The 25,090-nt window shown below is 42.4% G+C and overlaps 7 protein-coding genes across 7 annotated transcripts; 5 read left to right on the top strand and 2 right to left on the bottom strand.

The window, feature by feature from the left end:
• The first annotated feature begins 539 nt into the window (after window positions 1-539).
• EAF02_005014 (uncharacterized protein) lies at window positions 540-3,931 on the top strand. Its single transcript, XM_038901062.1, has 4 exons — window positions 540-793; window positions 901-3,124; window positions 3,177-3,323; window positions 3,378-3,931. The coding sequence occupies exons 1-4, from the start codon at window positions 657-659 to the stop codon at window positions 3,540-3,542; spliced, it is 2,673 nt and encodes an 890-aa protein (XP_038759574.1). The 5' UTR covers window positions 540-656; the 3' UTR covers window positions 3,543-3,931.
• A 644-nt stretch (window positions 3,932-4,575) lies between these two features.
• Window positions 4,576-7,312, top strand: EAF02_005013 (uncharacterized protein; the record flags this gene model as incomplete). The annotated part of the gene is made up of 2 exons (XM_038901061.1): window positions 4,576-7,005; window positions 7,124-7,312. 2 exons carry the CDS (start codon window positions 4,576-4,578, stop codon window positions 7,310-7,312), a joined length of 2,619 nt encoding a protein of 872 aa, XP_038759573.1.
• A 1,829-nt stretch (window positions 7,313-9,141) lies between these two features.
• Window positions 9,142-10,485, bottom strand: EAF02_005012 (uncharacterized protein; the record flags this gene model as incomplete). The annotated part of the gene is made up of 1 exon (XM_038901060.1): window positions 9,142-10,485. One exon carries the CDS (start codon window positions 10,483-10,485, stop codon window positions 9,142-9,144), a length of 1,344 nt encoding a protein of 447 aa, XP_038759572.1.
• A 3,961-nt stretch (window positions 10,486-14,446) lies between these two features.
• Window positions 14,447-14,962, top strand: EAF02_005011 (uncharacterized protein; the record flags this gene model as incomplete). The annotated part of the gene is made up of 1 exon (XM_038901059.1): window positions 14,447-14,962. The coding sequence occupies one exon, from the start codon at window positions 14,447-14,449 to the stop codon at window positions 14,960-14,962; it is 516 nt and encodes a 171-aa protein (XP_038759571.1).
• Window positions 14,963-16,217: 1,255 nt separating this feature from the next.
• On the top strand, window positions 16,218-19,659 carry EAF02_005010 (uncharacterized protein; the record flags this gene model as incomplete). The annotated part of the gene is made up of 9 exons (XM_038901058.1): window positions 16,218-17,588; window positions 17,637-17,798; window positions 17,856-17,925; window positions 17,976-18,111; window positions 18,161-18,279; window positions 18,326-18,409; window positions 18,460-18,600; window positions 18,649-18,727; window positions 18,785-19,659. The coding sequence occupies exons 1-9, from the start codon at window positions 16,627-16,629 to the stop codon at window positions 19,657-19,659; spliced, it is 2,628 nt and encodes an 875-aa protein (XP_038759570.1). The 5' UTR covers window positions 16,218-16,626.
• Window positions 19,660-19,736: 77 nt separating this feature from the next.
• EAF02_005009 (uncharacterized protein) lies at window positions 19,737-21,990 on the bottom strand. Its single transcript, XM_038901057.1, has 2 exons — window positions 21,537-21,990; window positions 19,737-21,448 (listed from the first exon to the last, which is right to left on the bottom strand). Exons 1-2 carry the CDS (start codon window positions 21,731-21,733, stop codon window positions 21,013-21,015), a joined length of 633 nt encoding a protein of 210 aa, XP_038759569.1. The 5' UTR covers window positions 21,734-21,990; the 3' UTR covers window positions 19,737-21,012.
• Window positions 21,991-22,151: 161 nt separating this feature from the next.
• EAF02_005008 (uncharacterized protein) lies at window positions 22,152-23,948 on the top strand (the record flags this gene model as incomplete). Its single annotated transcript, XM_038901056.1, has 1 exon — window positions 22,152-23,948. One exon carries the CDS (start codon window positions 22,152-22,154, stop codon window positions 23,946-23,948), a length of 1,797 nt encoding a protein of 598 aa, XP_038759568.1.
• Window positions 23,949-25,090: the final 1,142 nt, after the last annotated feature.

The following is a 25,090-nucleotide window of genomic DNA, read 5'->3' as shown; positions in this document are numbered from 1 at the left end:
TATCAGCGCGGAAAATGTGCTTGGTTCTGTATTCATGTATACATCTTGGGTTGATAATATTTATATGGAGTTAAGGAATCATATGGCGCCAAGAGCTGGCAAGCCTTTTATATTATTGATGACACAAGGGACACGAGGAGACATGGTGGTGTTGTATAAGATGTCGAAATTCTTAGATAATTGATAATGAAGATAATTAAGATCACTTATTCACATGTTAAAAGGTACTTTCTATTGCTCTCTGGGTGTAATAGAATTCTTTGAATGGGGACGATAAGTACAATATAGTGGTAAGATCTATATTTGACCAATAATAACGATCCATACTCCTAACCTTTTTATCATAAGCCAGAATTTACTACATTATCTTATCAAATCTGGAATTCCGCACAAGACTGGTGACGCTTTTCGGAAATCGGATAAACTCTTCATCCGTTAAAACATGATTGGACAAAGGCAATCCTTGTCAATCAATTGTACATTGGGAGGCTTATTAGCGTTCCTTCCCCCGGAAACTGGTCGTCACCAGTTAATCTTCGAATCCTATACGAATATCTGATATCTACATTAATCGCCCAACCATTCACGAATTATTATTTGCTTGAGCTACGAATAATCTCTGCTGCGCAAGCAACTGTACTTGAAAGTCTGCCATAATGGCTTCTCCACCTCAAGTCGTGGAGGATCAGGCACGACTCCTTGAAGATGCCTTGAATGTTGTTCGTCAACAAACACAACTTATGCGACGATGTTTAGAAAGTCCAGGGAAGCTTATGGATGCTTTGAAGTGCAGGTACGTCAATGGGTTATTTGAAGCTGATCTATGTGGTTGCAATGATTATAATAAATGCGCCAGATGAAAATGGTCTTGTGCTGATTTGTCCCTTTCAAAACTTGTAGTTCAACACTTGTCTCCGAGCTTCGAACGAGCAGTTTAGGACCGAAGCAGTATTACGAGTTATACATGGCAGTATTTGATGCTTTGCGACACCTATCCTCTCACCTCAAAGATTCGCATCCCACTCATCATCTCGCCGACCTTTACGAGCTTGTTCAATATGCTGGAAACATTGTTCCTCGACTGTACTTGATGGTAACAGTTGGTACGGTCTATATGGGTGTTCCAGAAGCGCCAGTTAAGGAAATCATGAAAGATATGATGGAAATGAGTCGTGGAGTACAACATCCCACTAGAGGGTTATTCCTCAGATATTACCTATCCGGACAAGCTCGCGAACATCTACCCCAAGGGGATGGTGATGGACCAGAAGGAAATCTGACGGATTCGATAAGTTTTGTTCTTACAAACTTTGTGGAAATGAACAAGCTATGGGTACGACTACAACATCAAGGCCATTCCCGAGAAAGAGAGATGAGGACACAAGAGAGGAAAGAACTTCAATTACTGGTCGGAAGCAATCTAGTTCGATTAAGTCAATTGGTGGATCTGGAAGTCTACAAGAATACGATTCTCCAGCCACTGCTTGAACAAGTAGTGCAATGTCGGGATGTTCTAGCCCAAGAATATTTGCTAGAAGTAATCACACAGGTCTTCCCTGATGAATATCACCTTCACACCTTGGATCAATTCTTAGCGGCTGTATCGAGATTGAATCCTCATGTAAATATGAAAGTCATTGTCATAGCTATGATGGATAGACTTTCTGCATATGCTGCACGAGAATCAGAATCAACTTCTGGAGCAGACCGCGAGAAGTTAGAGCAGGAGGCTGTTACTAAGTTGCTCGAAATAACTCGGTTGAATAAGGAGAGTAAGGCTGCTGAGTCGAAGCCAGACTCAACTCTGGCACCGGAGTCCTCAGAGTCAAACGGTGATCGCCCGTCCGCCGAGACAAATGGAGCCGACACAGACTCGAAACCCAATGAACAAACTGATGATAGTCTCAGCTTAGCTCCAACTGAAGTTGATACTCAGTCTGTTGCTGAGACAACTGTTAATGATGGTGCCAATGACAGACCAAATGCCGTTCCTGAAAACATCAAGCTGTATGAGATCTTCTTTGACCAAGTAATGCATCTTGTTGCTTCTCAGCGCTTGTCCGTACAAGATACCTTGGCATTGTTGGTGTCTTTAGTCAATTTAGCACTAAAAGTTCATCCCGATCGTCTAGATTATGTCGACCAAGTCCTGAATTATGCCTCAGAAAGGGTTAAAGCATATGCCAACACTCCTGAGTTACATTCTCCGGAGGCACAGAAAAATATTCTAAACTTGCTTCTAACACCAATCAACTCCTACGCTTCCATTTTTACAGCCTTATCCCTTCCGACTTATATCCCACTACTACAACTCCAAATATATCCAACACGTCGAGCTGTTGCTGGCGAAGTCGCTCGCACCTTACAAGGCAATTCAACCAAGATCTCTACTATAGCCTCGCTAGAGGGAGTTCTCGAAGTTCTTAAGGTTCTAATTAAGGAAGGATCTCAACCCCCAGCCAGTTACGCTGGCGTACAGCGCAAGTCCGTTGAGACTGATGAAACGATAGAAGAGCAGGGATGGTTGGCTAGAATCGTCCATTTAATCCATAGCGATGACAACGATACACAGTTTAAGCTTCTACAAACTACCAAGGCCGCTTATTCAGAAGGAAATGAGCGTGTGAAGTTTACAACTCCAGCTCTCATAACGTCAGCCATGAAGCTTGCAAGACGTTTCAAGGCCAGAGAACACTATGATGATAATTGGGAGTCACAAATATCGGCTCTCTTCAAATTTATGCATTCAGCTCTTTCGACTATGTATACCCGAGTGTCTGGGTCTGCTGAGCTTTGTCTGAGGCTCTTTGTGGCATGTGGACAAATTGCTGATCAGACCAATTTTGAAGAGGTTAGCTACGAGTTCTTTGCTCAAGCATTCACTATCTACGAAGAAAGCATTAGCGACTCTAGGGCTCAATTCCAAGCAGTTTGTGTTATTGCGTCTGCTCTGCATGAAACACGAAATTTTAGCAAGGAGAACTATGACACTCTCATTACCAAATGCGCTCTACATGGCAGTAAGCTATTGAAGAAGCCTGATCAATGTCGTGCTGTATTTTTAGCAAGTCACCTTTGGTGGGCTGTGCCTATCGCAGCAAAGGGGGAGACAGATGAAAAGAATGTAAGTTTCAATTATTACCATCACATTTAGGACAACAGCTAACACACCATAGCTCTATCGAGATGGGAAGCGTGTTCTTGAGTGCCTTCAGCGTGCACTCCGCGTTGCGGATGCATGTATGGATACTGCTGTCTCGGTGGAACTTTTTGTCGAAATTCTCAACCGTTACGTCTACTATTTTGAGCAAGAGAATGAAGCCGTAAGTACTTCGCTCATGCATAGTCACATAACACCAAGTTAACACAGTTGATAGGTTACAACCAAATATTTAAATGGTCTTATTGAATTGATCCATTCAAACCTTCAGGGCAATCAAGATTCTGCCACAATTAACGAACCAAGAAAGCATTTCCAACGTACTTTGGATAATATTACTTCTCGAAACTATGAAGGCGTAGTAACAGTAGCTGCACCTTAAAGCACAAGTAAATACCATCTTCTTTCTTTTATTAATATCTTTCTCAGAGCATGTAATCGATCATACTCGATGTAAATTTACGTGAGATGGCTTGGGGTTATTTGCTTTGATGGAGACAAGAGGGAAAGAGAGAGACCCTCGGTATGATTTGTTTTGGAAGCCAGCACTCATGTTTACGAAGACCAAAATAATGCAGCGAATGTACTTAGATTTTACTTGGCTCGTTTTTAAGCAAAAAAGTGATGGGTTTGATTTAATTGGCAAACATCAACATAGCTATAGGCTACGTATGTAAGAAGAGATGATAATCAAAAAACCTCTGAATATGTGCAACATTTATGTTCAAAAGACCATTGAAACTTGATATGGATTCTTATGAGAGATTTGCTTTGAGTTGTGATGTACTTAGTTGGCTGAGCAGAATTTAGTAACAAAATTTGTTCATAATTTAAGGCATAGAGACTGTCTTCCCAACATCTAGATCATGAATCTTGAATTGTGATGCTTCATTAGTCCTTTCACATAGATGTATTGCTAGATCCTATCATAAACCGTTTCATAATCTTACATATTCCTTTCTCCGTATTCGTGCAGATCTAAATCACCGGTGGATTTATCGACAGGGGAAGGTTACCGAAGACGCGAATCCCTTGATAATGAGAGTCCGTGATTGTCTGTGTCGCAGATAACCCATTGACTTTCGAATATGCTTCAACTTTTAAGCCACCAAAGAAATTCACAATACTTTGAAACTTCGACATCGTACAATAAGTATTGAAATAACAGCTGGCCTGAAATTTTAAAGAATCGCTGGAGGGATTTACAATTCTTTGGGAGAATTTTGTGAATCAAGGAGTTCGAAAGGACATTAATATTTAGAGATCCATCAAAACGTCCATTGTCCTTCTTTCCGCCCTTCGTATTCGCAACCTTATCAATTGACAACATTGTCAATCGCTAGCACACAAACTCAACCACCAAGAGAAGTGGTATCTTCCTCTTCCATATCTAACAAATTGGCACAACTTTCACAATGCCGGACGAAAAGCACATCTACGAATCTCTCCCCATACCCACCTACTCCGAAGCCATCGGCGAATCCTCTCAGAGCTCAACACCCATAATCTCCCGTTCCGATTCCTCGAATGAAACTGCATATCCCGCCGAAAGGGAAGGTCTGTTAGGCCCTGATATCGGCGCCAGAATTCCAGTCCCTACTCGCAGAGCTGGTTATCGCCCTCCTCCCACTGAAGATGGCATTTCGAATCGAGGCAGTACGGAGCAAGATACGTTTCTAAATCAACATGGAGAACGCGAAAGTGATGATGATGATGAAGTGCGTAGAGAGATGGAAGAGATGGAAATACAGGATCCGCAAACCGAACAATCGACGTGGGGGAAACGGATGTCGAGTCTTTCTGCATCGTTATCGTCGCGAATACCTTGGATACGGAGGATTGGTTGGCCAAAAATCGATGCGAATTTTTGTATAGTGATTGGGAGAATTTTTGCAATACTACTCGTTATGGCAGTGGTTTATTTGCTGTTTATGAGTGATCTGTTTTCGAATGCGGCGAATAGGATTGGAGGACAAATGTTTCCTGCGGAGAGCGTAAGGATATTTGTGCAGGAAAGTGTTTCGGAAGAGAGAATTGTGAGGTGGATGAATAGAATTACGGAGACAGATCATTTGGCGGGTACGGAGGGAGATTATATTTTGGCAGAGATCGTACAAGAACTTATGGTGAAGAATGGATTGGAGGACGTAAAGATGGATGAATATGGAGTTTATCTGAATTATCCAAAGGAGGGAGGGAGGAAAATCGAATTACTTGGCGAAGATGGGAATCCGATTTGGCAGGCAAAGATCGATGAGCCGCAACTTTATACAAATCCACCGAGACAACAAACACCGGTTTTCCATGGACATTCGAAAGCAGGAGATGTTACAGGTCCATTGATATACTGTAATTATGGTTCACAAGCCGATTACAAAAGCTTTTACGACAGTGGAATTGATACGAGAGGGGCAATTGCTTTGGTCAGATATTATGGTACACAAGGAGACAGAGCTTTGAAGGTCAAGGCTGCGGAACCTTGGGGTTTCAAAGCTGTGATAATGTACAGTGATCCTGCAGATGATGGATTTACTTTAGGTGATACCGCCCCCAATGGTCGATATATGCCCAAAGATGGAGTTCAACGAGGCGCAGTCAGCTTAATGAGCTGGGTAGTTGGAGATGTTCTTACACCAGGATGGGCAAGCGTAAAAGGAGCGAAACGGGTACCGAAAGAGAACAATCCAGGATTGACTAGTATTCCTAGTATTCCAATCTCATGGGGAGATGCGCAAAAGCTTTTGCAATCCATTCAGGGATTTGGAGAAGAATGTCCTCCAGAATGGCAGGGTGCGGTTCCTGATGTCAAATATTGGTCCGGAAATCTCTCAACCCCCAAGGTTCATCTTGTTAATGAACAGGATGAAGTTGAGCAACAGCCGATTTGGAATGTTTTGGGAAAGATTACCGGTGTTGAACAAAAGGAGAAATCCATCATTGTTGGTAATCATCGCGATGCTTGGGTTTTTGGTGCAACAGATCCTGGCTCAGGTACAGCGGTCTTCCTCGAAGTTATGCATATCTTTGGTGATCTTGTTTCACGAGGTTGGCGTCCACAACGTACCATTGAATTTGCATCTTGGGATGGTGAGGAATACAATCTCATCGGATCTACGGAACATGTTGAAAAAAACATGGAGAAATTACGTAAAGATGCATTTGTTTACTTAAACGTTGATGTAGCAGTTGGTGGAGACACATTCCGAGCCGCTGGAAGTCCAATTTTCAAGAAAGCACTTCTTAGAGTTCTAGATCGCACAACTGATCCTGTTAAAAACGCAACACTAAGACAACTTTGGGATGAAAGGAAAGCCCAACTAGATGGTCTAGGTGCCGGAAGCGATTATGTCGCGTTCCAAGACATGGCAGGAACTTCTTCTTTGGATTTTGGATTTGAGGGACCGGTTTATCCTTATCATTCTGCGTATGATAACTTTGAATGGATGGCCAGTCAAGGAGATCCTGGTTTTCAGTACCATAAACTTTTAGCTCAAGTATGGGCCCTTCTTATTCTTGAGTTTTGCGATAGAGCAGTTCTGCCGTTTGATATTAGAGCATATTCTGCGTCGGTCACTAAATGGGTAATGGAATTGGAAAATTGGGCAGAATCAAAAGGACCAAATCAAGCTGGTAACGTACCTTGGTCAACAGAACCATTGAGGGAAGCAGCATTACAATTTGCCCAAGATTCGAGACGGTTTGAAAAGTTTGAATTGGAATGGGATGGATTGGTATTGGGAAGTGGAGGATTTGAAAGCCCAGGATTGGCCAGTCATAGGAAGAGTCATAATACTCGAATGGCGAATTTCGAAACACATCTTTTGGATTTGGAGGAGGGTGGTGGGGTATGTTTTCTTTTTCTTTGCTTCGGTTCCCTGTCTCTTCCCTCACTCACCTCGTGTCCTCAATGATCCTCGTACCTCTTATCTCTCATTGATAACATCTACTAACATCTTAAAACAGATACCCAACAGAACCCAATTTAAACATGTAATCTTTGGCCCACAACTATGGTCTGGATATGATGAGGCATTTTTCCCTGCTATCCGCGATGCAGTCGAAGTGGGAGATTGGGGATTAGCAAAGAAATTGGTGGAGAAGACAGCGAACATTATTAAAAAGGCTAGTAGGAAAATGGCGGATGGAAAATAGGGGCCTGTATAGGCGAAGGAGGAAAGGAGTTGAGTGGGAGATACAAATATTATATCAATTTCTGAATCGAGAATCAGGATAATGATGATTCGAGATTCAGAATTTCAGAATTCGGAATGGAAAACCTTGTGTATGCGTCTGTTTCATACAGCGAGCGTTTGGCGTTATTTTTTTTGTCTTTACTTTTTTTTGAGGGTATCGATTTGTTTGCCATCGTTGGATGGGATGGGATGGGGTTGAATCTGATTGGATTTCCGGGGGCAGAAACGGAACAATAAGCAGAGAAGCAGAGGTGTGAAAGAGAGAGGGTGCGTGTGTGTACATTGTATAAGAAAGACAGGATAGCGTGCGTGATTTGTGTACCTACCCACCTAGCTAGTTATCTTCTGATTGGGCTGGGTTGGGTTGGGTTGGGTTGGGTATTGAATGTTGGGATGTGAACCCGCTTGAGTACAGTTGGAAATGAGAATAGGACTTGGGGGTAGAGAATATCATTGGAGAATAAATATATCAATGGAAAAGATTTGTTAGGAATATCTGTTCAGATTGTTGGATGTTGAAATGAAGTGGAAATGGGAGTGAGAATGAAGTGCAAATGGGAGTGGGAGTGGAAAGTGAATTGTGAATGTGAATGTGAATGAGCGTGTAAATGAGCATGTAAATGGTTCAACTACTCACCATCTACGATATATATATATATCTTATTATATTCTCTCTCCTGTTGTGCGGGTAGTTCAGTGTTCTCAGAAGTATGGATGGCTTTTCTTTTCTTTTCTACTGGTATAGTGGGTGATGGTGATGGTGATTTTGAATTTCATCATATTTCACTACATTTCACTAACTTGAACATCGACTTTACATCAAGAACTGGATTTACACGTGAATGCATAGATGGGATGCGATATGATATAATATGATATGATTTGAATTGTTTTATTTTCGTTTGATGTGATTTTCTGGACTGTTTTCATTTGATGTAATTTGATTTGCTTTGAATTCCTTCGGTTCTCCTATCCTCCTATTCGCCTATTCTGCCTTAATCCTCTCGTATCTTCCCCCCTCCATTTCTTATATTCTTCATTCTTTTCTCTTCCTGCTGATTCTTCAATTCAACTCAACTCAAACAAATTCATCATTCCCCTTTCCTGTCTTTCACCCGCTTCCCCTCCCCCTCCCCTTCCCATCCCAACTTCCAAAGTCTCCTCAAAAGCACTTCTCACAAATCATAACCACATCACAATGCATATACACATCCTTCCCCTCCCCCCACAACCCCTCCAAATCTCATAAAAAAACATCAAAACCATTCACCCATAAACACCCGAACCCCTTTTCAACGCCCATTCCCACTCCAACCCCAAACCAACCAAGTCCGCTTGCCGCCCGCCAGAATGCTAAACGCCATCCTATCTCCAAGAAGAAGAAAAAAGAGAGAAAAATACCCCTTCCCATACACAAACAGAATTTAAACACACAAAGAAGTAAAACAAACAAGTAAACAAATCTTTAATCCCAAACACCTATACACCATTCTTTTCGCTACCAAGCCCAAGACGTATGTATTCCCTGGCCGAAGTTTTATAACGCCTGCTCCATTGTTCACTACCCAAATCAATACCAATCAAGACCAATGATTTCGATATGCTAAACCCAACAGTTTTGAAACCAGACAAAAACGGACAAAAATTGGGTTGGCAAAATGGAACTACCATTCCCCAAGTAGAGAAACAAAAGAAATGAAAACGAGAACATAAGAAATAAACGCTGTGGTCAGGCGAGAATCATAATCATGTATGGGTTTCCCCATCATACCCCCAAGAAAGTGACATTTATGCCTGTAAATCACCATGCTTAGGACATCCCTCCACATGTTCCGGCTTTGACGATTTTCCCTCATTCATTGTCATAGCCACCTCTCTCTTCGTATCCGGAAACGGTTCACTAGCAGCCGCAGCTCTATATTCCCTGGCATTCATCCACGAATTTCCATTTCCATTTCCATTTCCATTGCCATTGCCAGTAGTCGATCCCGGCAATTCTCTCAATGGCAAATCCGTACTTTGACTCTTATGTAACTGTGAAACTACATTTGACGAGCTAACAATGGTCGCTAGAAGAGGCCTCCCATTCACATTCGTTTCCCGCATCTCTGTTGCCACTTCCGAGTCTCGTATAGGAATATGCTCTGCTTTTCCACGGGGTTTACTATTTCCAGCTTTGGGAACCGTGATTGGAGATGGTTTTCTGGATCGTCTCGTTGTGTATCCATCTGAAGAGCTGCAGGAATCTGTCGATGAACTTCTGTTTCGATCATGTTGCTGACCTCTGTTTGTGAAAGAACGGACTTCTAATTTGGAAGGAGTTTCTCCACGTTGAACTTTGGCATCGATGAGTTTTTCCGTGACGATTCGTCCCAATGGTTGACCTTCTGTACCTCTTCGACTACTCCCATGACTGCCTGCTCGATTCCTACTAGTACTGACTACTCTCTCCTTCCCCTCCATTACTTTTGCCGAAGGAGGTGGTTGTATCATCCATCTTGTTTCTTCTCTACTCCTTGGTGCCGTACTAACAATTGGTGGATGTAAATCGTTCACTGGCGGGTTCCTCGCAATATAATACGACTCTGGATTTCCATCCGATCCATGTTTACTACTAGGTCTCCCATCCATATTGAACATTCTCCCCGCGGATTCCGAAGCTCTTGTAATTGCATCCATAATTCTATGACCCGGTCCATAAGTTTCCCTACCCCAAAGTTGCTCATCTTCCCGTTGATATCGTTTCCTATTCCACCCCTCTCCCGAAATTCGAGATCCTTCTTCAACAACCGTAGGACTACTCCCTGTGTCCGTACTCATCCCCGCACTACTCGCATAACTACTCCCTTGTCCTGCTGTATTCAATCCTCTCTGACTTCCATTCTTATCCTTCTTATTCCCTTTTTTATTCGGTGGACCGGGCCCCATCATGATTTCTTCTGTCCAATATGGATTCGTCGAGAATGGGGAAGGATGCCTATACAGGCCCGGTTGTTCGGTTTCCAATGCATGTTTTTCGACTCGTTCTCGTTTGGCTTGTTCTTTGGCTTTCCTTCTATGGCTAATCTTGGCGCACGTAGCGCAGGATAGTATATAGAATGCAACGGATTGTAGAGCAACATCTATAGACATGATTCCTCAATTCTTTGATATGGTGAGAGGAGAAGAAACGTCTATAGGATTATAAAATGAGGAGATGATCGTGGGAAAAGTTTAACGCATGAAGGTGACGTTGCGCAGTTCACTCATTCTGTGGTTGCGGCTTGTTTCGAATGGGAGGATCCTCAACCAGGGAAATGCTGGTTTGAAATATGCGGGATGGGATGGATCCTTTTCGATAATCCCTTGAGAAGTATTGCTTAAGGTGAGTCTTGGGTATTGTATATGCAAGTAAATATTGAGTTTGAGTTAAGATTCCCGAGAAATGGAGTCGTCTCGTGTGAGAGGTATAGAAGTATGAAAGGTAATGGATGATTATGATTGGTGGCTTTCGTGGCTGGTAGGTTGATGAAGTAGCCAATCTTAATCCACAGTCATCAATTGAATTTTCCAGCACCAATTGAATGGAAACCTTTGTAACAAATATAGAATTGTAGGAAGTTATAGTTTGAAGGATCGACAATGACAATGGTGTAACGAGTGATTAGACTGGCTTATGATAAGTCCTTGGGTAGTTTGGATTCGTTTGTTGTACTCTGTAACTTCTATTTTGATATTGCTTCGAGTCCGAGCGGAAGGGATGAGATGGGATGGGATGATGGTGATGGTGATGTTGGTGGTGATGGTCTCTATTCCAGATAGTCTCCACGATTGGGATTGAATGTGACAAGACTTTGGTGGTATGTGTCTTTTCGATCTTGGTTTAATTGATTTGAAGTGAGAACAAGTAAGAAAACAGAAGAAGGAGAATGATGAATGGTATTGGAAGTGATGTCAGAGATGCAATTGACAAGACCAAGTTCGTATTTTGTATGCACTTATTAATAATTGAGGCTTGGATGAAAGGTCGGTATGGTCGGTATGGTCGGTATGGATGGTATGGATGGTATGGATGATATGGATGATATGGATGTATGGTATGCAAAAGGATTCCAATATGTTTTTAGTCACACATACCACCTTGGGTAGATAATACGAAAGAATGAATGAATGATTGAATGATTGAAAACCTACTAGGTAGGTAATTGAATAAATGAATAAATGAATAAATGAATCCCTTTATCGATAACCAGGGGTTGGGTTGCTTAAACGGCCAAGCGATTGCGATCTAGTTTAGTAGGGAGAAACGAGATACAATCTCACAATCTAGTCGATGGTAATGTTTCTCAGCATATTTGATTCCTCTGATGATCAATGGTGAAACCCATGGATGCATTCATTTCAATTGCGATAATCCAATCCATCCAGCCTTTGTGAGAATGAAGGATGGAAACATATACACATAAGAGACGGAAATTGGGTGCTACTGACTGGAGATACATACATACTTGGTACTCCATAGAAAGGAAGTCACTGGGGTATGTTATTGTCCATTCTCAAATTCTCACATTCCCCCTTGCTTATCCCCCTTGTTGCCCCATATAATGTAACCCTCGCCACGAGGGGCAATGCAATGATCTGTTATGTTTGATGAAGGAGAGGTGATATCCGAGGTTAGGTTTGGATGTTGTTGTGTATCGTATTGTTGTCGAGTGAAGAAATGAAATGAGAATTATCTAGTATGATGTTCAACTCTTCTATATCTTCACCGACTCACGCATCTACTACATCTTTCACACCTCCCCCTCCCATCCATCACCATCCTATTCACATAATCGAGAAACCAACCATCAATCCCCAATTCCTCAACCCTCAGATAAGTACCTACCAGGTATCCAAACGCAATCCCCCACCTACCCATCCCCCGATCCATTCATCCCCACAGAATCCCGTCCATCCACCGACCTACCATACTCGGTACAGCCTACCCAGAGACTTGCCTCCGAGCCTCCTTGCTGCGAAAACATGCCGAGTAGCAAGTACCCATCTACTTATCACGTCCCCTCCCCAGCCCGCGCAATGCATACTCCGTAGTCCGTACGTCCACACACCTGCCCTTTTCCTCGATTTCCCACCTCCCACCTCCCACCTCCCAGCTTCAAACTTCCCGCTTCCCGGACCCCTAATCAGTAATCCGTAATCAAGCCATGAAAATATGGAGTGGACCCTGAATAATTTTCTCTCCATATCTATGTATCCGCTTTCGAGATATGAAACTCGAAACTCGAAACTAAACACAGAAGAGTGATGATCTTTTAAGCGTTTGGGTTCATCTTTACTAGGAGGTGTTCTCGAATTGTTTGAGGAGAGATAGATCCCTAGGTAGTAGATACTAGGTAGACAGATGCATTTCTTATTGCGCTTATGATATTATAGATATGGTAGATACCGAGGATATGATAATTACATTACCGCTAACTTAAATATACCTACGATACCATCCAACTTTCCGCCCGCAAGTGCAATTGCAATTTATTATCCACACACATATCATATCATAATTACCTAGAAAAGCGGTGTCGACTAGATAGCTAGGTAGGTATTCCAAATCAGCACTTCCAACACCACCAACCACACCTTCAATTCCAATACACTACACTACATACCTCCCTCTCTACACACCCAGACTCGAGCTGGGGTTTCAAAACACAAGGTATGTTGTGTAACCACACACAAACCGCAGTTCTGGTTTGGAACGTGGGAACCGTTACATTTTGGTCGGCTGACTTGAGTATTAGTACTTAGTAGTATATATATATTCCTAGTATATACTAGATATGTATATACGAGTATATACGAGTAAACTAGTTCTGTTTCATTACTCCGTAGGCTCATTCGATTCATTCATTCGATTTATTAATTTCTTTCCTAAACATCTTTAGTGAGGTAATTGGTCGGATCGTATTATGGTATGTAGGTATAGAGTATGAATGATTGTTAGGATATCCTATCTAGTAACGCTAATAATAAGATATGGGATAGGATACTCAGGTACCTAAAGTTAGTAGTAAATAGAGGTTGAATTTTTCGAGTTATGGATTCAGGATCTTAAACCTAAACATCTAATTAATTTTCATTTTCCTCTACGCAGGTACGAGTACATACGATACTTATCTGGAAATATTGAAATGTAAGATATTTTGATGGGGGTTTTTGGTTATTATTGTAATATGATATACTATATATAGCAGGGGTTAATATAAATATTGAATAAACTACTCGATCGTTTCTGAGATCTGGATTTAATACTATTAGATACTAGATAGATGTTCTTAATTGTAAAGAGGATTGATTGATGAGGTTTGATTGTTTGCAGCTAGTGATGTTGATATCGAGTGATATTGATAATGAATATCTAAGGGTATGAACATTTTCATATGAATATCTACGATAAGTATATATGTATCAGCTAGTTATATATACAAACGTACGTAAATAAATGATTATAATTAGATTCATGAAACCGTCGAATAAAATTATGATAGAGTTGAAATATTAGAGAAATTGTAAGTACGTACTCTTGATAACTATATGGATTTGTATGGAATTTATATGATCAAGATTGTTGCGGTGAAATGAATAACGATGTGCTTTTACTGTGCTAGAAATTGTCTGATTGTCTTTACTATTTGAGAGTCTTATTACCTAGGTAGAGCGTGAAAATATCGCGAATACCTAGTAAGTAATGGGAGTAATCATTTATATGTGGTTGATACTTTGGTGTAAATATTTAGTATGTCCTCCATAAAAGGTATCTTCTTATATTTGGAAATGCGTTTTTATCTCGGAATTCTTTTTGATGGTTGATATGTTATGGAGGGCTCTCTACTCATAGAAGTATCTATCATCACCAAAGTAGTATCACCAAATCAGTAAATTGGTCATCGAGAGAAATAATCATACATATCTATCTATCTATCTACCTACCTACCTACCTACCTACCTACCTACCTACCTACCTACCTACCTACCTACCTACCTACCTACCTACCTATGAAAGAAGCCTACAGTCACTCAAACTCACAACCCCAATTCTAACCACATCAATCCCACCATGTCCCTATCAACTCTCCAGCCCAACGCCCTCTACATCGTCCTCTTCAACCGCGGATATCCCAACCAAGCCGACGACTTCCACTGGGCACTCTACCTGCACCACAGCGCGCAAAGAGGCGGTATCAAATACCACGTCCGAAACCGCGGTGCAGGCTGGACTGTCGATCACGGAAGCACACGAGGGATTTTGAAAGAAGCGCTTCTTGTGTGTCTTGTTCAGATTGCGGTGATTCCGGATGGGGAAGAGGAGTATGTGAATGGGGTTTTTAGAAGTCTGGATGGGACGCTGAATGAGGGGGAAATTACGTGTCGGACGTGGATTTTGAGGGTATTGGAACCCTGGATGAGGGGTGGAAAGGGAGAGGGGGAGGGGGGTAGAGTGAAGATACTGGGATGTGAGAGTATTGAGGGGTTGGAGGGGGAGGTGAAGGATTGGGGGAATAGTTATATGGATGAGGCGAATGAGAATGTGCAACCGAGACCGGTGGACGTTTCGAGAGTTTGTGGTTTGTGAGGATGAGGGTGAGGGTCAGGGTCAGGGTGTGTTAGTTTTGACTCGACTCGACTCGACTCGATTCGTATCGACCGAGGCGCACAGTGTTTACAGTAAGAATGGTGTTTGAGACGTTTCAATGGAATGTTGCTCGACTTCTACTCGAACTACTGCATCGAACAAAGATTTGCGGGTTTGCTAATACATGGGTTGATTTTTGGGATCCATGGTTATGATTGCCGTGTGGTATGTGCGAATATCGAAGAGACGGACGGTGAAGAGGTTTGAACAAGCAATAACAAGCTCACCATGCCCAGAAACGATATCCATAAGCATTAGAATGATAAACTAAATAAACCATCAAGTATCAAACCCATTACGATTTATAATTATTCCTTCCAAACAGTACCGGTACATACATACATACCCACCTACCTATGTATAAATCCGAATACGATATTATGTAGTTCATGTACCTAGCAATTCTCTTCATAAGGCTACTTTCATCCGTGCCAAGGAGACTACCTCATCGACTGCGGTCTGCGTCAGCTAATCGATCGTTGACTCGAAACTAGTGAACTACATGTGAGAATAGCGTATGCGCTATTTTTCGGCTTGTTATTAGGTGGATCTTTGAAGATGGCTGGTGTGGTGGCTGGTGTGAAGATATCAGCTGGTAAGATCGTATGGGTTATGGTTTATCTACAGAGTACGGAGTCTTGATGATGAGGTTGGATCGGACTGCGAAATTGAGAGTTGTGATGAATGAGGTGGCATGGTGGGAGGTGGGTTTATAGGTTTAAGGAAAGTCCTAGTATGGACCTGGGTACGGTGTAGGTATATGATAGTATATGGATATGTAAAGACTCTGGCAGATATATGTAATGAGTATCTAGGTAGGTGACTATATTAGATCCCGAGTGTAGTATAATAGTCCCTCATTCGATTCGACATAGCCGCTGCAAGGGAAAGAAGAGGAGTATATATCGACAAACTCTAAACAATAAACCATCTCCAATTGGTCAAGAGGAAAAATGCATCTCCTCCTACCTTGATCCAATTCGTACTCCGACAAGGATTCTTACACACTCCAAAGTTCACACATTACTTCATACATAAATGATCGCCCTTTCCCTGCTGGTCCGTGATTCTGATGGAGAACTTCAAGCCCCACCAGATGCGATAGGTCTACCATACATATAATTTCTTTGTATTTGATTACATTCTTGGCGTTATATAAGCCAAGAGAAATTGGGGAAAGTGAGAATTTGACTTGTTTTTGATAGAAATGAATGATAATTGTTGTTGTTGTTGTTGTTGTTGTTGGTCTTTTTCGCTTTTGTTGTCATTGCCACGGTGACATTCGCTTTTCAGGAAGCAGAAACTTCTATCTTGTTTTGGATTCTATGTCCTGTGAGGGAGTGAATTGACATTTCTATACCTAGGCACCTGTCTAATTGCGATCAGAGGGAACCTACTCAGCGAGTAATCTCGAGGTTGCACAAAGCATTATATTACGCATTTGGGTCAACTGGTAGAAACGCGGACGGGCCGTATCATTTACTTTAAAAAAGGATCAACAATTTAATCTTCTACTTCTTCCTCGCGCACATCACCGACAAAAAACACGCATAACCATACATACACATAATTCACAGCTTCCGAATTCCCAGCTCCCATAAACAATGGCAGCTCACTATCGGGACGATCTCCTGCACGGAAAAGAGCACATCGACACCCACGCATCCTCGAATCCATGGCGCCACCAAGAATCCACCGCATTTTCCAATCATGCAAACATCGGAGCTCGAGGAGTGGAGGGCAGAAATGAAAAAGAGGATTTGGCTAGTTTTCTTAACAAATCGCGAGTTCAAGGCAAAGGTTCACCCAGTCCGCATCGACCAATTGTACTAGCTGGGAATGCGCAGTCCGAGGAACTTGAAGCTGCGAGGAGGGAACAAGAGGAATTGGAACATAGGGATGCCGCGAATGGAGTGCAGAGGACTGGCGCGGGGGCAACGGTTAAGTGTGGTCCGTTGCTTAATTATAGACGGATGGAAAATGATGTTTGGTTTGGGAGTGTGTTGGTTGTGGTTGATTCGCATACGGTCAGAGAAGATGCAGTACCGGAGTTGAGATTACGAGTTCAAGAGAGGAGACAGGCCACACAAAATGGTAATGGGGCGGGTATTGCCACTGGGAGTGAACAATTGAATGGTCATGATCAAGCGCCGGGGATTATTAACGGGGTAGATTATTCTGAAAACGTACACCCAACACAAGCATCAAATGGCAATATCCCTCAACAAAATGGAGTGTCCAATACTTCTAGCGATTTGGAAGAAATCAAAGTTAGAGGAGTCAAGCTTTATGCAGATGTTGCGAATACTTTTTGGAGATTTCATATCCAAGTTCCAATGCTACAAGAAGAACTTCGATGCGAATACACAATTCCCGGTCTCACATTTGCTGAAGGAGGAAAGACGGATAGACAAGCCTTTTTCGTACCAGCGGTTACCGAGAGTATGAGAATAATGTTTCATTCTTGTAATGGATTTAGCGTGGGAACAGATGAGGAAGCTTATAGTGGTGCTTGTCTTTGGAGAGATGTCGCACGACAACACGAGGAAGCTCCTTTCCATGTGATGTAGGGATATCCTCGATTTTGGGATTGGTACAGACTAACATTCGATAGGCTTGGTGGTGGAGACCAGATTTATAATGATGGAATTAGAGTCAATGGTCCTCTGAGACCTTGGACTGATATTGGTAATCCTATCAAGAGAAGGGAGTATCCTTTTCCCGAACAGTTGAGGAGAGACTGTGATGATTATTATGTCAAGAATTATATTCGCTGGTAAGTCAATGGTTGGAGTGGAAGATTTAGGCTACGAAAATTAACTTTAGGATATAGGTATTCCACAGAACCTTTTGCTGCGATGAATGGAAAGATCCCTCAAGTCAATCTTTGGGATGATCATGACGTGGGTGTCTTTTGTCTCATGATAGGTTTAGCTACTAATCAATTCAATAGATCATTGATGGCTTTGGTTCATACGTTGATGAATTCATGCGTTGTCCCGTTTTCCGCGGTATTGGTGGTGTTGCTCATAAATACTATTTACTCTTTCAGCATCATCTTGCACCTCCGGCATCTACATTCACGACTGGTGCGCTGTTCCTCCGACCATTCTTTTGTCCTATACTAATATTTCTCAGATGCACCTCAGACTATGTCCACAAATGGAGGTGGAATTGATCCACGTCAAATAGAAAATACATATGTATTGGAAAATGACGTTCCTGATCCAAGTTATATTATTGGTGATAGCCCCGGTGTAAGTAATTTCGCGTTGTCTTAAAGATAAAGCTAATAATTTGCAGCCATATGTAGCAGAGCGCTCCCGTAGTATCTATGCAAGATTAGGCGCAAGAGTTGCTTTCTTTGGTATTGATGCTAGAACGGAAGTAAGTAGTCAGAATTATCAACCAGAGTAATATATTGACCTTTAATCTAGCGTACACGTCATCAAGTCAACTATCCAGAAACATACAAGAAAATTTTCGATCGTCTTAGAGAAGAACTTACAGCCGCAAAAGATTCTCCGAACCCTATTCAACATCTTATTATTTTACTCGGAATCCCTATCGCCTACCCAGTAAGTCTGATATTACAATTCAACATGATATGATGCTAATATTTGTAGCGTTTGACATGGCTAGAGAATATTTTTTCGAGCCCCTTAATGGGCCCACTCAAATTTATGAATAAGCGATTTGGATTTGGTTAGCGATATTTTATACATCCATTTATCTATAGTACTTGCTAACCCTCATTGCTAGGTGGAAGTTTCTTCAATCATTTCGATGGCAGTGTAGATCTTCTTGATGATCTCGATGATCATTACACAGCACATACCCACAAAAAAGAACGTCACTACATTATCAAACAACTTCAATCCCTCGCATCCGAATTCTCAGTCCGTATCACCATTCTTGGTGGCGACGTACATCTCGCTGCCGTTGGACGTTTCTACTCAAATCCTCACTTGAACATCCCAGTTTCAACAGATTACAAGTATATGGCGAATATCATTTCTTCAGCCATTGTTAATAAGCCTCCTCCGCAAGCGGTCGCAAATCTTTTAGCGAAGAGAAATAAAATTCATCATTTAGATAAAGAGACTGATGAGACACTGTTGAGTTTCTTTGATAGAGATCCGGGAGATGAGAAGAAGACTAGTAAGAGTAATACTGTCACGATGCCAAGTCGAAATTGGGCAGTTCTTACAGAAAATTCACCTTCCTCGGCATCTTCCATTCCGGCCCAGAATGGAAATGCTGAAACGCCAGTCGATTCATCCTCAGGGCCCTACGATCTCCCCGCCTCGGAAACACCAAAAGATGGACACTCCCCCCTCCACAAGGGAGAACAGGGCGCAGGAAGCGCATACAAAGCAGCGGATCCGCAATACCACGGCAAGAGCGGAGATGGAAGTCTAGACGTGGTGGTCCGAGTCGAGATTGATCAGCATGATGCAGAGGGCAAGACGCGGGCGTATGGCATGAGCGTACCGGTTTTGAGATATACGGGCGTGCCGTTGGTGGTGGACGAGGGAAGGAGGAGTTGGGCGGGGGGAAGGAGAAGTTTGAGGGAGAGGAAGAGTAGGACTTCTGTGGCGGGGAGGGGGGGGAGCGCAGGGAGAGAGGATGTTTAGGGGGTTGGTGTAGGTTGGTTGGTGTGGGTGGGGAGTTGGGGGAGAGGGAGTGGGTGAGTGAGTAGGTGGGGGATTGATTAATAGTGCGGAGACTGGGAAAATGATTGGTTGAGTAGATGAGGGAGGGATATGATATGTTTCAGAAGAACGGATGCGTACGTTGTTAATAGTATATCCATGTCCATGGACTGGATTGGATTGGACGGGTTGGGGATTCTTTGATACCAGGATTGCGATTTTTTCCTCTCTTCTTCCGTCTTGATTGTATTTGTAATTAGGTAATATTGTATTGCTGTCGTTATTTTTATTTTTATTCTTATTGTCCTTATCGTTGTCATTGTCATTGGTATTGGTATTGGCCTTCCCTAATTCGTGATACTTATTATTATCAATCATCTGCTACGAATTACGAATTATTCGTCACGTCACGTCACTTCTTTGTATTTTTGTATTTTTATATCTGCATGTATATCTTCATATCTGTATCTGTATCTGTATATTCCCAAGGCAAAGGAAACTTTTATTGTGGAGATTTATGGTAGGTAGGTAGCTAGCTAGTTAGATAGATGAATGGATGAATGGATGGATGGATGAATCTCTTGAACGACATTTTAATTCTTCTTCTATTTAAAGCCAGTAGACCAGTTATAACAATAAACACGAGAGAGAGAGAAAATGAAAGGAAATGGTATCTACAACGCCGCCGATGCAAATAATTAATAAAAAAAAGAGCAAGAACTTTTGTGAGATGTGAAGATTGAACTTTTTAGAATATGGGCTGGTATCATGATGAGATGCGGTGGAATGAGTTATGACTGAGAGGTATTGTGCGGAAACCCTGGGTATGAAGATCGAGTTTGCTGTTTTGCTCGCGTGGATGGATTCGGAGCAAGTTGAGTTTCTATGGTCGAATCACCTTGTTGCTCGTAGGGTGGGAGTTGAATACCATGGTTGGAGAACCCGCCTTGTTAAATACTACAAGTGACTCCTTTGGACTGCAGTGATTTTATTTCTTTGCTTTGTTATTTTATGGTGGATTTGACTCTTAGTTTGCAAGACATACCCTGTTGAGAAGGTTGATTGGTGAGTATGGGGTTGTTAAGATTGTGTTGGTTTGAATTATAGGTGATTGTTAGACAAATAGATGTTCCGGTCGTTGAGGCTCCTTAATTGATCTTGCGGTGTTGAAAGGTGTGGAAATGTGCCCAGAAAACGAGCCGGAGGTAGTTGGCAGGGTCTCTGAGGATTATTCTTAGAGCATTCCTCATAGCCGGTGGTTTTAAGCCTTTCTCGAATAGATATCTTCCAAGATTACCAACGGGTACTATGTAAGACGAAAAACGAGTTACCATCTCACAAATGCATACCTTCCTCCTCATCTGCACCAGCATCTTCGCGCATCCGTAATTCCATTGCTCGACGTAAAGCTTCATCGTCCAATCTTCCTCCTGTGTTCGTAGTTGCTGTGTTTCCATTTGTTGTAACTCCATTCGCCGTTGGATGTGCTGCTGTAGCTGCAGGTGTTGAATCCAACACAACTTCACCTCCCACAATTCGTCCTGTAGTAAATGTTCCATCGGCCCAAGGGTTACTCCTACTTTCTTCATTCGCAGAGGTTGTGCCGTTTGTCGCAGGAGCGGGAGATGACACATCTTCTTCTGGCTTAGGTTCGGCGCCAGCTTCATATTCGCCCCATACTCCACCTCGAGCTTCGATTTCTGTGCGGAGAAGTGAGATGCGGGTTTCCATGCGGGCTATTACAATTTCGTTTTCGCGAATGGCGTCAATACTATCAGAGCTGATTAGTAGTTATTTCGAAGAGATTCGCGTTCTTCTTTTGTAAAGTAAGGAAAAGAAATCAAAGGAGAACAACATACCAATCTTCATCCGCCTTCCCGTTTACACATTCGGGAGCTCTCCCTTCAGCGAAAGGTTTCAATTCTTCGTTAGAATAATCGAGATGTGCGATGGAATTGCGTAGTTCGGCGGCTTTGAGGTGAAGAGTAGACATGGGGAGATCTTTGAGAGCTTCTGCGAAGGCGGCAGGGGAGATTGGGAGGGCGTCGGCGGACATGTTGATATTTGGGTAGATTTGAGAATTATTTGTCAAGTTCGTGGATGCTGTTGGAGGGGTTGTGTATAGCTCTTGCGGCTATGCCTAAAGTTGGAATTTGTGAAAGCTGATATTCCTTTGTCGGTAAACAAGAGAGGTGTTGGCTCTTCAAATTCTTGAAATTTACAGAGAAAATTTCGAGATGTCGTGGATTGATGATTGTATCTGAGAGATTGTAATAAGTGATAGGAATGGAGGGGTTGAAGTCGAGGCAACAGCTGCCCGCGCGGAATTATCGCATATTGGTCCGTGCGCGTAGATTTTCTATGATCTCCAAATCCAATCTCTAGGAAATTCGATGGCGAATAAGAACACCATAGCGGGGTTCCTTCATCCAATGATTCAAAGCAAGGTATGACATTATAGTAAGAAGTTGAAGATGAATAGTCTTTGGCCTGCAGCACGCAGTTCGTGCTTACAAACTTGGGTCACTCTACAAACATGTAGCAGAATTGATGGTTTAGCCTCGAGGCTTGCTCATGGAGCTATACGACCGTATTCGATATCGTCGGCGCCCTTTCGAAGGAGGGGACTAGGCGCAGGGAAACCAGAGGTTGAAAACTGTTGCTGGTCAGGAGCTCTAGGGTTGCAATGCTCGAAGAGGTTCTATGCCTCGAAACGAAGGGCTTCAAAAATTCCAAAGAAATCGACATTATCCAAGGGATTGCCTCCCAAGAAATTATCTCCAAAGGCTACGCTTGGAAAGACAATATATACAAGATATGACCAACTACCATCAGACTATGAAGATCAAATGGGTCTAGATTATCGAGAGGATCCGATTACAGAGGAGGAAATCCAGGCGATTTTTGGACGTGTAATGGATATAGATTCGGCAGAACGATTTCTGAGAGTTATACATGGACGAAGAGTGGCGGGAACCTTACCAGATCCAGACGAGCCTAGTTCCTTAGCATACTGGGAGGAAGTCGCACAGAAAAACGCATTAGCATGGCTAAGAAAGAATGTTCCAGTTGATGAGGATGAGAACGCAGCCTTACGAGCCGAACAAGAACTAGCCGAGATTGAGGGAGAAATCGTTTCAGACTCCGAAAGAATTGGGATATATGTGCCTAATGTTGGAGGTGGTGTGACGAGAGGGGGAAGAATCAATCTCAATATGTACAAGCCAAATGATTCGAATGCGCCAGCAGAAGAGAAAAAAAGTGTATATGGTGATAGTGGATTAGATGCTATCAGGAAAGCCAATCAAGCAAAAGCTGCCGCTTTAGAAAAGAAGAAGAAGGAAGAAGAGTTGAGCCAAGCAGATGAGATACGATATAACACTGGCACATTAGATCACGTCAAACCAAGATCACGAGTAGAACTTCGTCGAAAAGGTGAACATCCATGGCTCAAACACTTTGAGAAAAAGGCACAAGAAACTGTCCCTGATGTTATTCCCGAATTTTCTGCTTTTACTCGTCTTTGGCCTTCCGCTCTAGTTGTTCTCTTGACAGTGGGTGTCTCGTGTACATTGGCACATTTCTACATACCCCCTCTCCGAGACTCTCGCATGTTTCCAGAAATTCCACCCGCAGTTGCCACAGTCTCTGCACTAATTCTGGCTAACACTATGGTACTTTTCTTCTGGCGTGTGCCACCTTGTTGGACAATGCTCAACAAATACTTTATGATCATTCCTGCCTACCCTCGAGCATTATCAATGATTGGAGGTGTCTTTTCCCATCAAGCCTTCACTCATTTTCTCCCGAACATGGTCTTTCTTGCCATCTTTGGAGTTGATCTTCATGATGAAGTTGGTCGCGCAAATTTCCTCGCCCTATATTTCTCGATAGGTGCTGTATGTTCCTTTGCTTCAATGGCAGGATGGGTATGGAAAAGTGCTTTTATTTCATCAGGTCTCGGTGCGTCCGGTGCGGTATGTGGTGTTATGGCGGCAGACTTGTGGTATAAAAGAGATAAGGGTATCAGCTTTTTTGGGCTCACTCCATCGATTCCCTCATGGGTAGCACTAGTAATGCTATTTGGGTCGGAAGTCTTAGCTTGGAGGAGAGCGAGCAGCGCTGCTGGCAAACAAATCTTGGATTATCAATCGCATATCACGGGATATATTGGGGGCATGGCTGGTGCAGAGGTGATTAGATGGAGGGATAGGATTAGGAAGAGACAAGCTGAAGAGAGGAAGATGCAGATCGAGGGGGTGTTGAAGTGATGATTGAGAGGTAGAGAAACAGAGTGTAAGATGTTGAAATGTAATTCTATTTGAAAATTGGCTTGACATGACTCTTCGAATATCCTTGCAGGAGAAGCAAAACTCATGAAATATAGATCGGGTAATGGAACAATGTATATAGAATAAAAAAATGAAACAAAGCAACTCTATCGAAATGCTCGTCGGCCACATCGTCTAGCTTCTTACATTTCCAGCCATACCCCGCTGAAAACTTTATGAATAAACGTCAAGAGTACTATTCAAATTCCTATCCAGCTTGTTTCGACGCAGGATTTGTTTGCATTTGAACTTTGAACTTTGAACTCGAATTCATTGAGAGGGCAAGTTCGCAATATGCCGGACACTGACACCGTACACATGATCAAGTCCTTCTTTAAGAATGCGAACCATAGATGTTATGGTTTGCTCTTGTATAACCTAAGAAATTTTGTTTTTGCAGAAGGAGAGGGTTTCGAATTGCCACATTTGGCAACTCGGCGTTTGGTAAGGCAAAAATTGATCATTAGGCTGAAAGACTACTGGGAGGTGTGTTTTCCTTTAATATAGATAATCAAGGTCTGGAGGAAGCGAAATTCCTGGACTAGCGACCGGCTCACTCTGTCTGCGAATATGAATATACACAAGCAACTCGACTCGTTTGCGAAATTATAGCCTACTCAATACTTTATGTTTCAGTTCCTTTTGGATATTGATAAGGTATGGTCTGAGATACAGGACAATGCTGAGGGTAACGTTGTGATCGTGCTAGGCCTAATAGAGCAGGTGGGCTGGTTTGATGACTAATATTTCTTCGACGTTTGATGTTTGACGTCGAAAAAGAAAGGGCGAGGAAAAGAGAAAGGGAGCAACGGGAATAAGAAAAGAGACAGGAATGTTTGCTGGCAAGTTTCTTAATATGGCAGCTGCGTATTATGATTAGTCGGTCTGAGAAAAGATTCAATCTCAAGATAAAGAGGAAAGAAAGAGGATTCGACTGAGGGCTAGTTTGGATGCACAAATCCGCGCTGGATCCGCTGAATATTCCGCTCTTTTTGAAAGCGGATTTTGAATTCATGTTTGGACGTCAAATCGCGGATTCCGTCAAATAATCTGCATTTCAATAAATTTAGTATATTTCGAAA

The sequence above is a fragment of the Botrytis sinoallii genome (assembly GCF_014898435.1).
Source record: "Botrytis sinoallii strain Bc 23 chromosome Unknown BSIN_007, whole genome shotgun sequence".
NCBI lineage: Eukaryota > Fungi > Ascomycota > Leotiomycetes > Helotiales > Sclerotiniaceae > Botrytis > Botrytis sinoallii.
This window is presented reverse-complemented; position numbering and strand designations above follow the sequence as displayed.

What these genes read in the sequence shown, in the direction of transcription:
- EAF02_005009 (XM_038901057.1), bottom strand. Translation starts at nt 21,733, where the DNA reads ATGTCCGCCGACGCCCTCCCAATCTCCCCTGCCGCCTTCGCAGAAGCT. An exon ending in GGGAAGGCGGATGAAGATTG is followed by an intron (nt 21,449 to 21,536) that starts GTATGTTGTTCT and finishes CAGCTCTGATAG; the next exon opens with TATTGACGCCATTCGCGAAA.
- EAF02_005014 (XM_038901062.1), top strand. Translation starts at nt 657, where the DNA reads ATGGCTTCTCCACCTCAAGTCGTGGAGGATCAGGCACGACTCCTTGAA. An exon ending in ATGGATGCTTTGAAGTGCAG is followed by an intron (nt 794 to 900) that starts GTACGTCAATGG and finishes CAAAACTTGTAG; the next exon opens with TTCAACACTTGTCTCCGAGC. An exon ending in TTGAGCAAGAGAATGAAGCC is followed by an intron (nt 3,324 to 3,377) that starts GTAAGTACTTCG and finishes CACAGTTGATAG; the next exon opens with GTTACAACCAAATATTTAAA.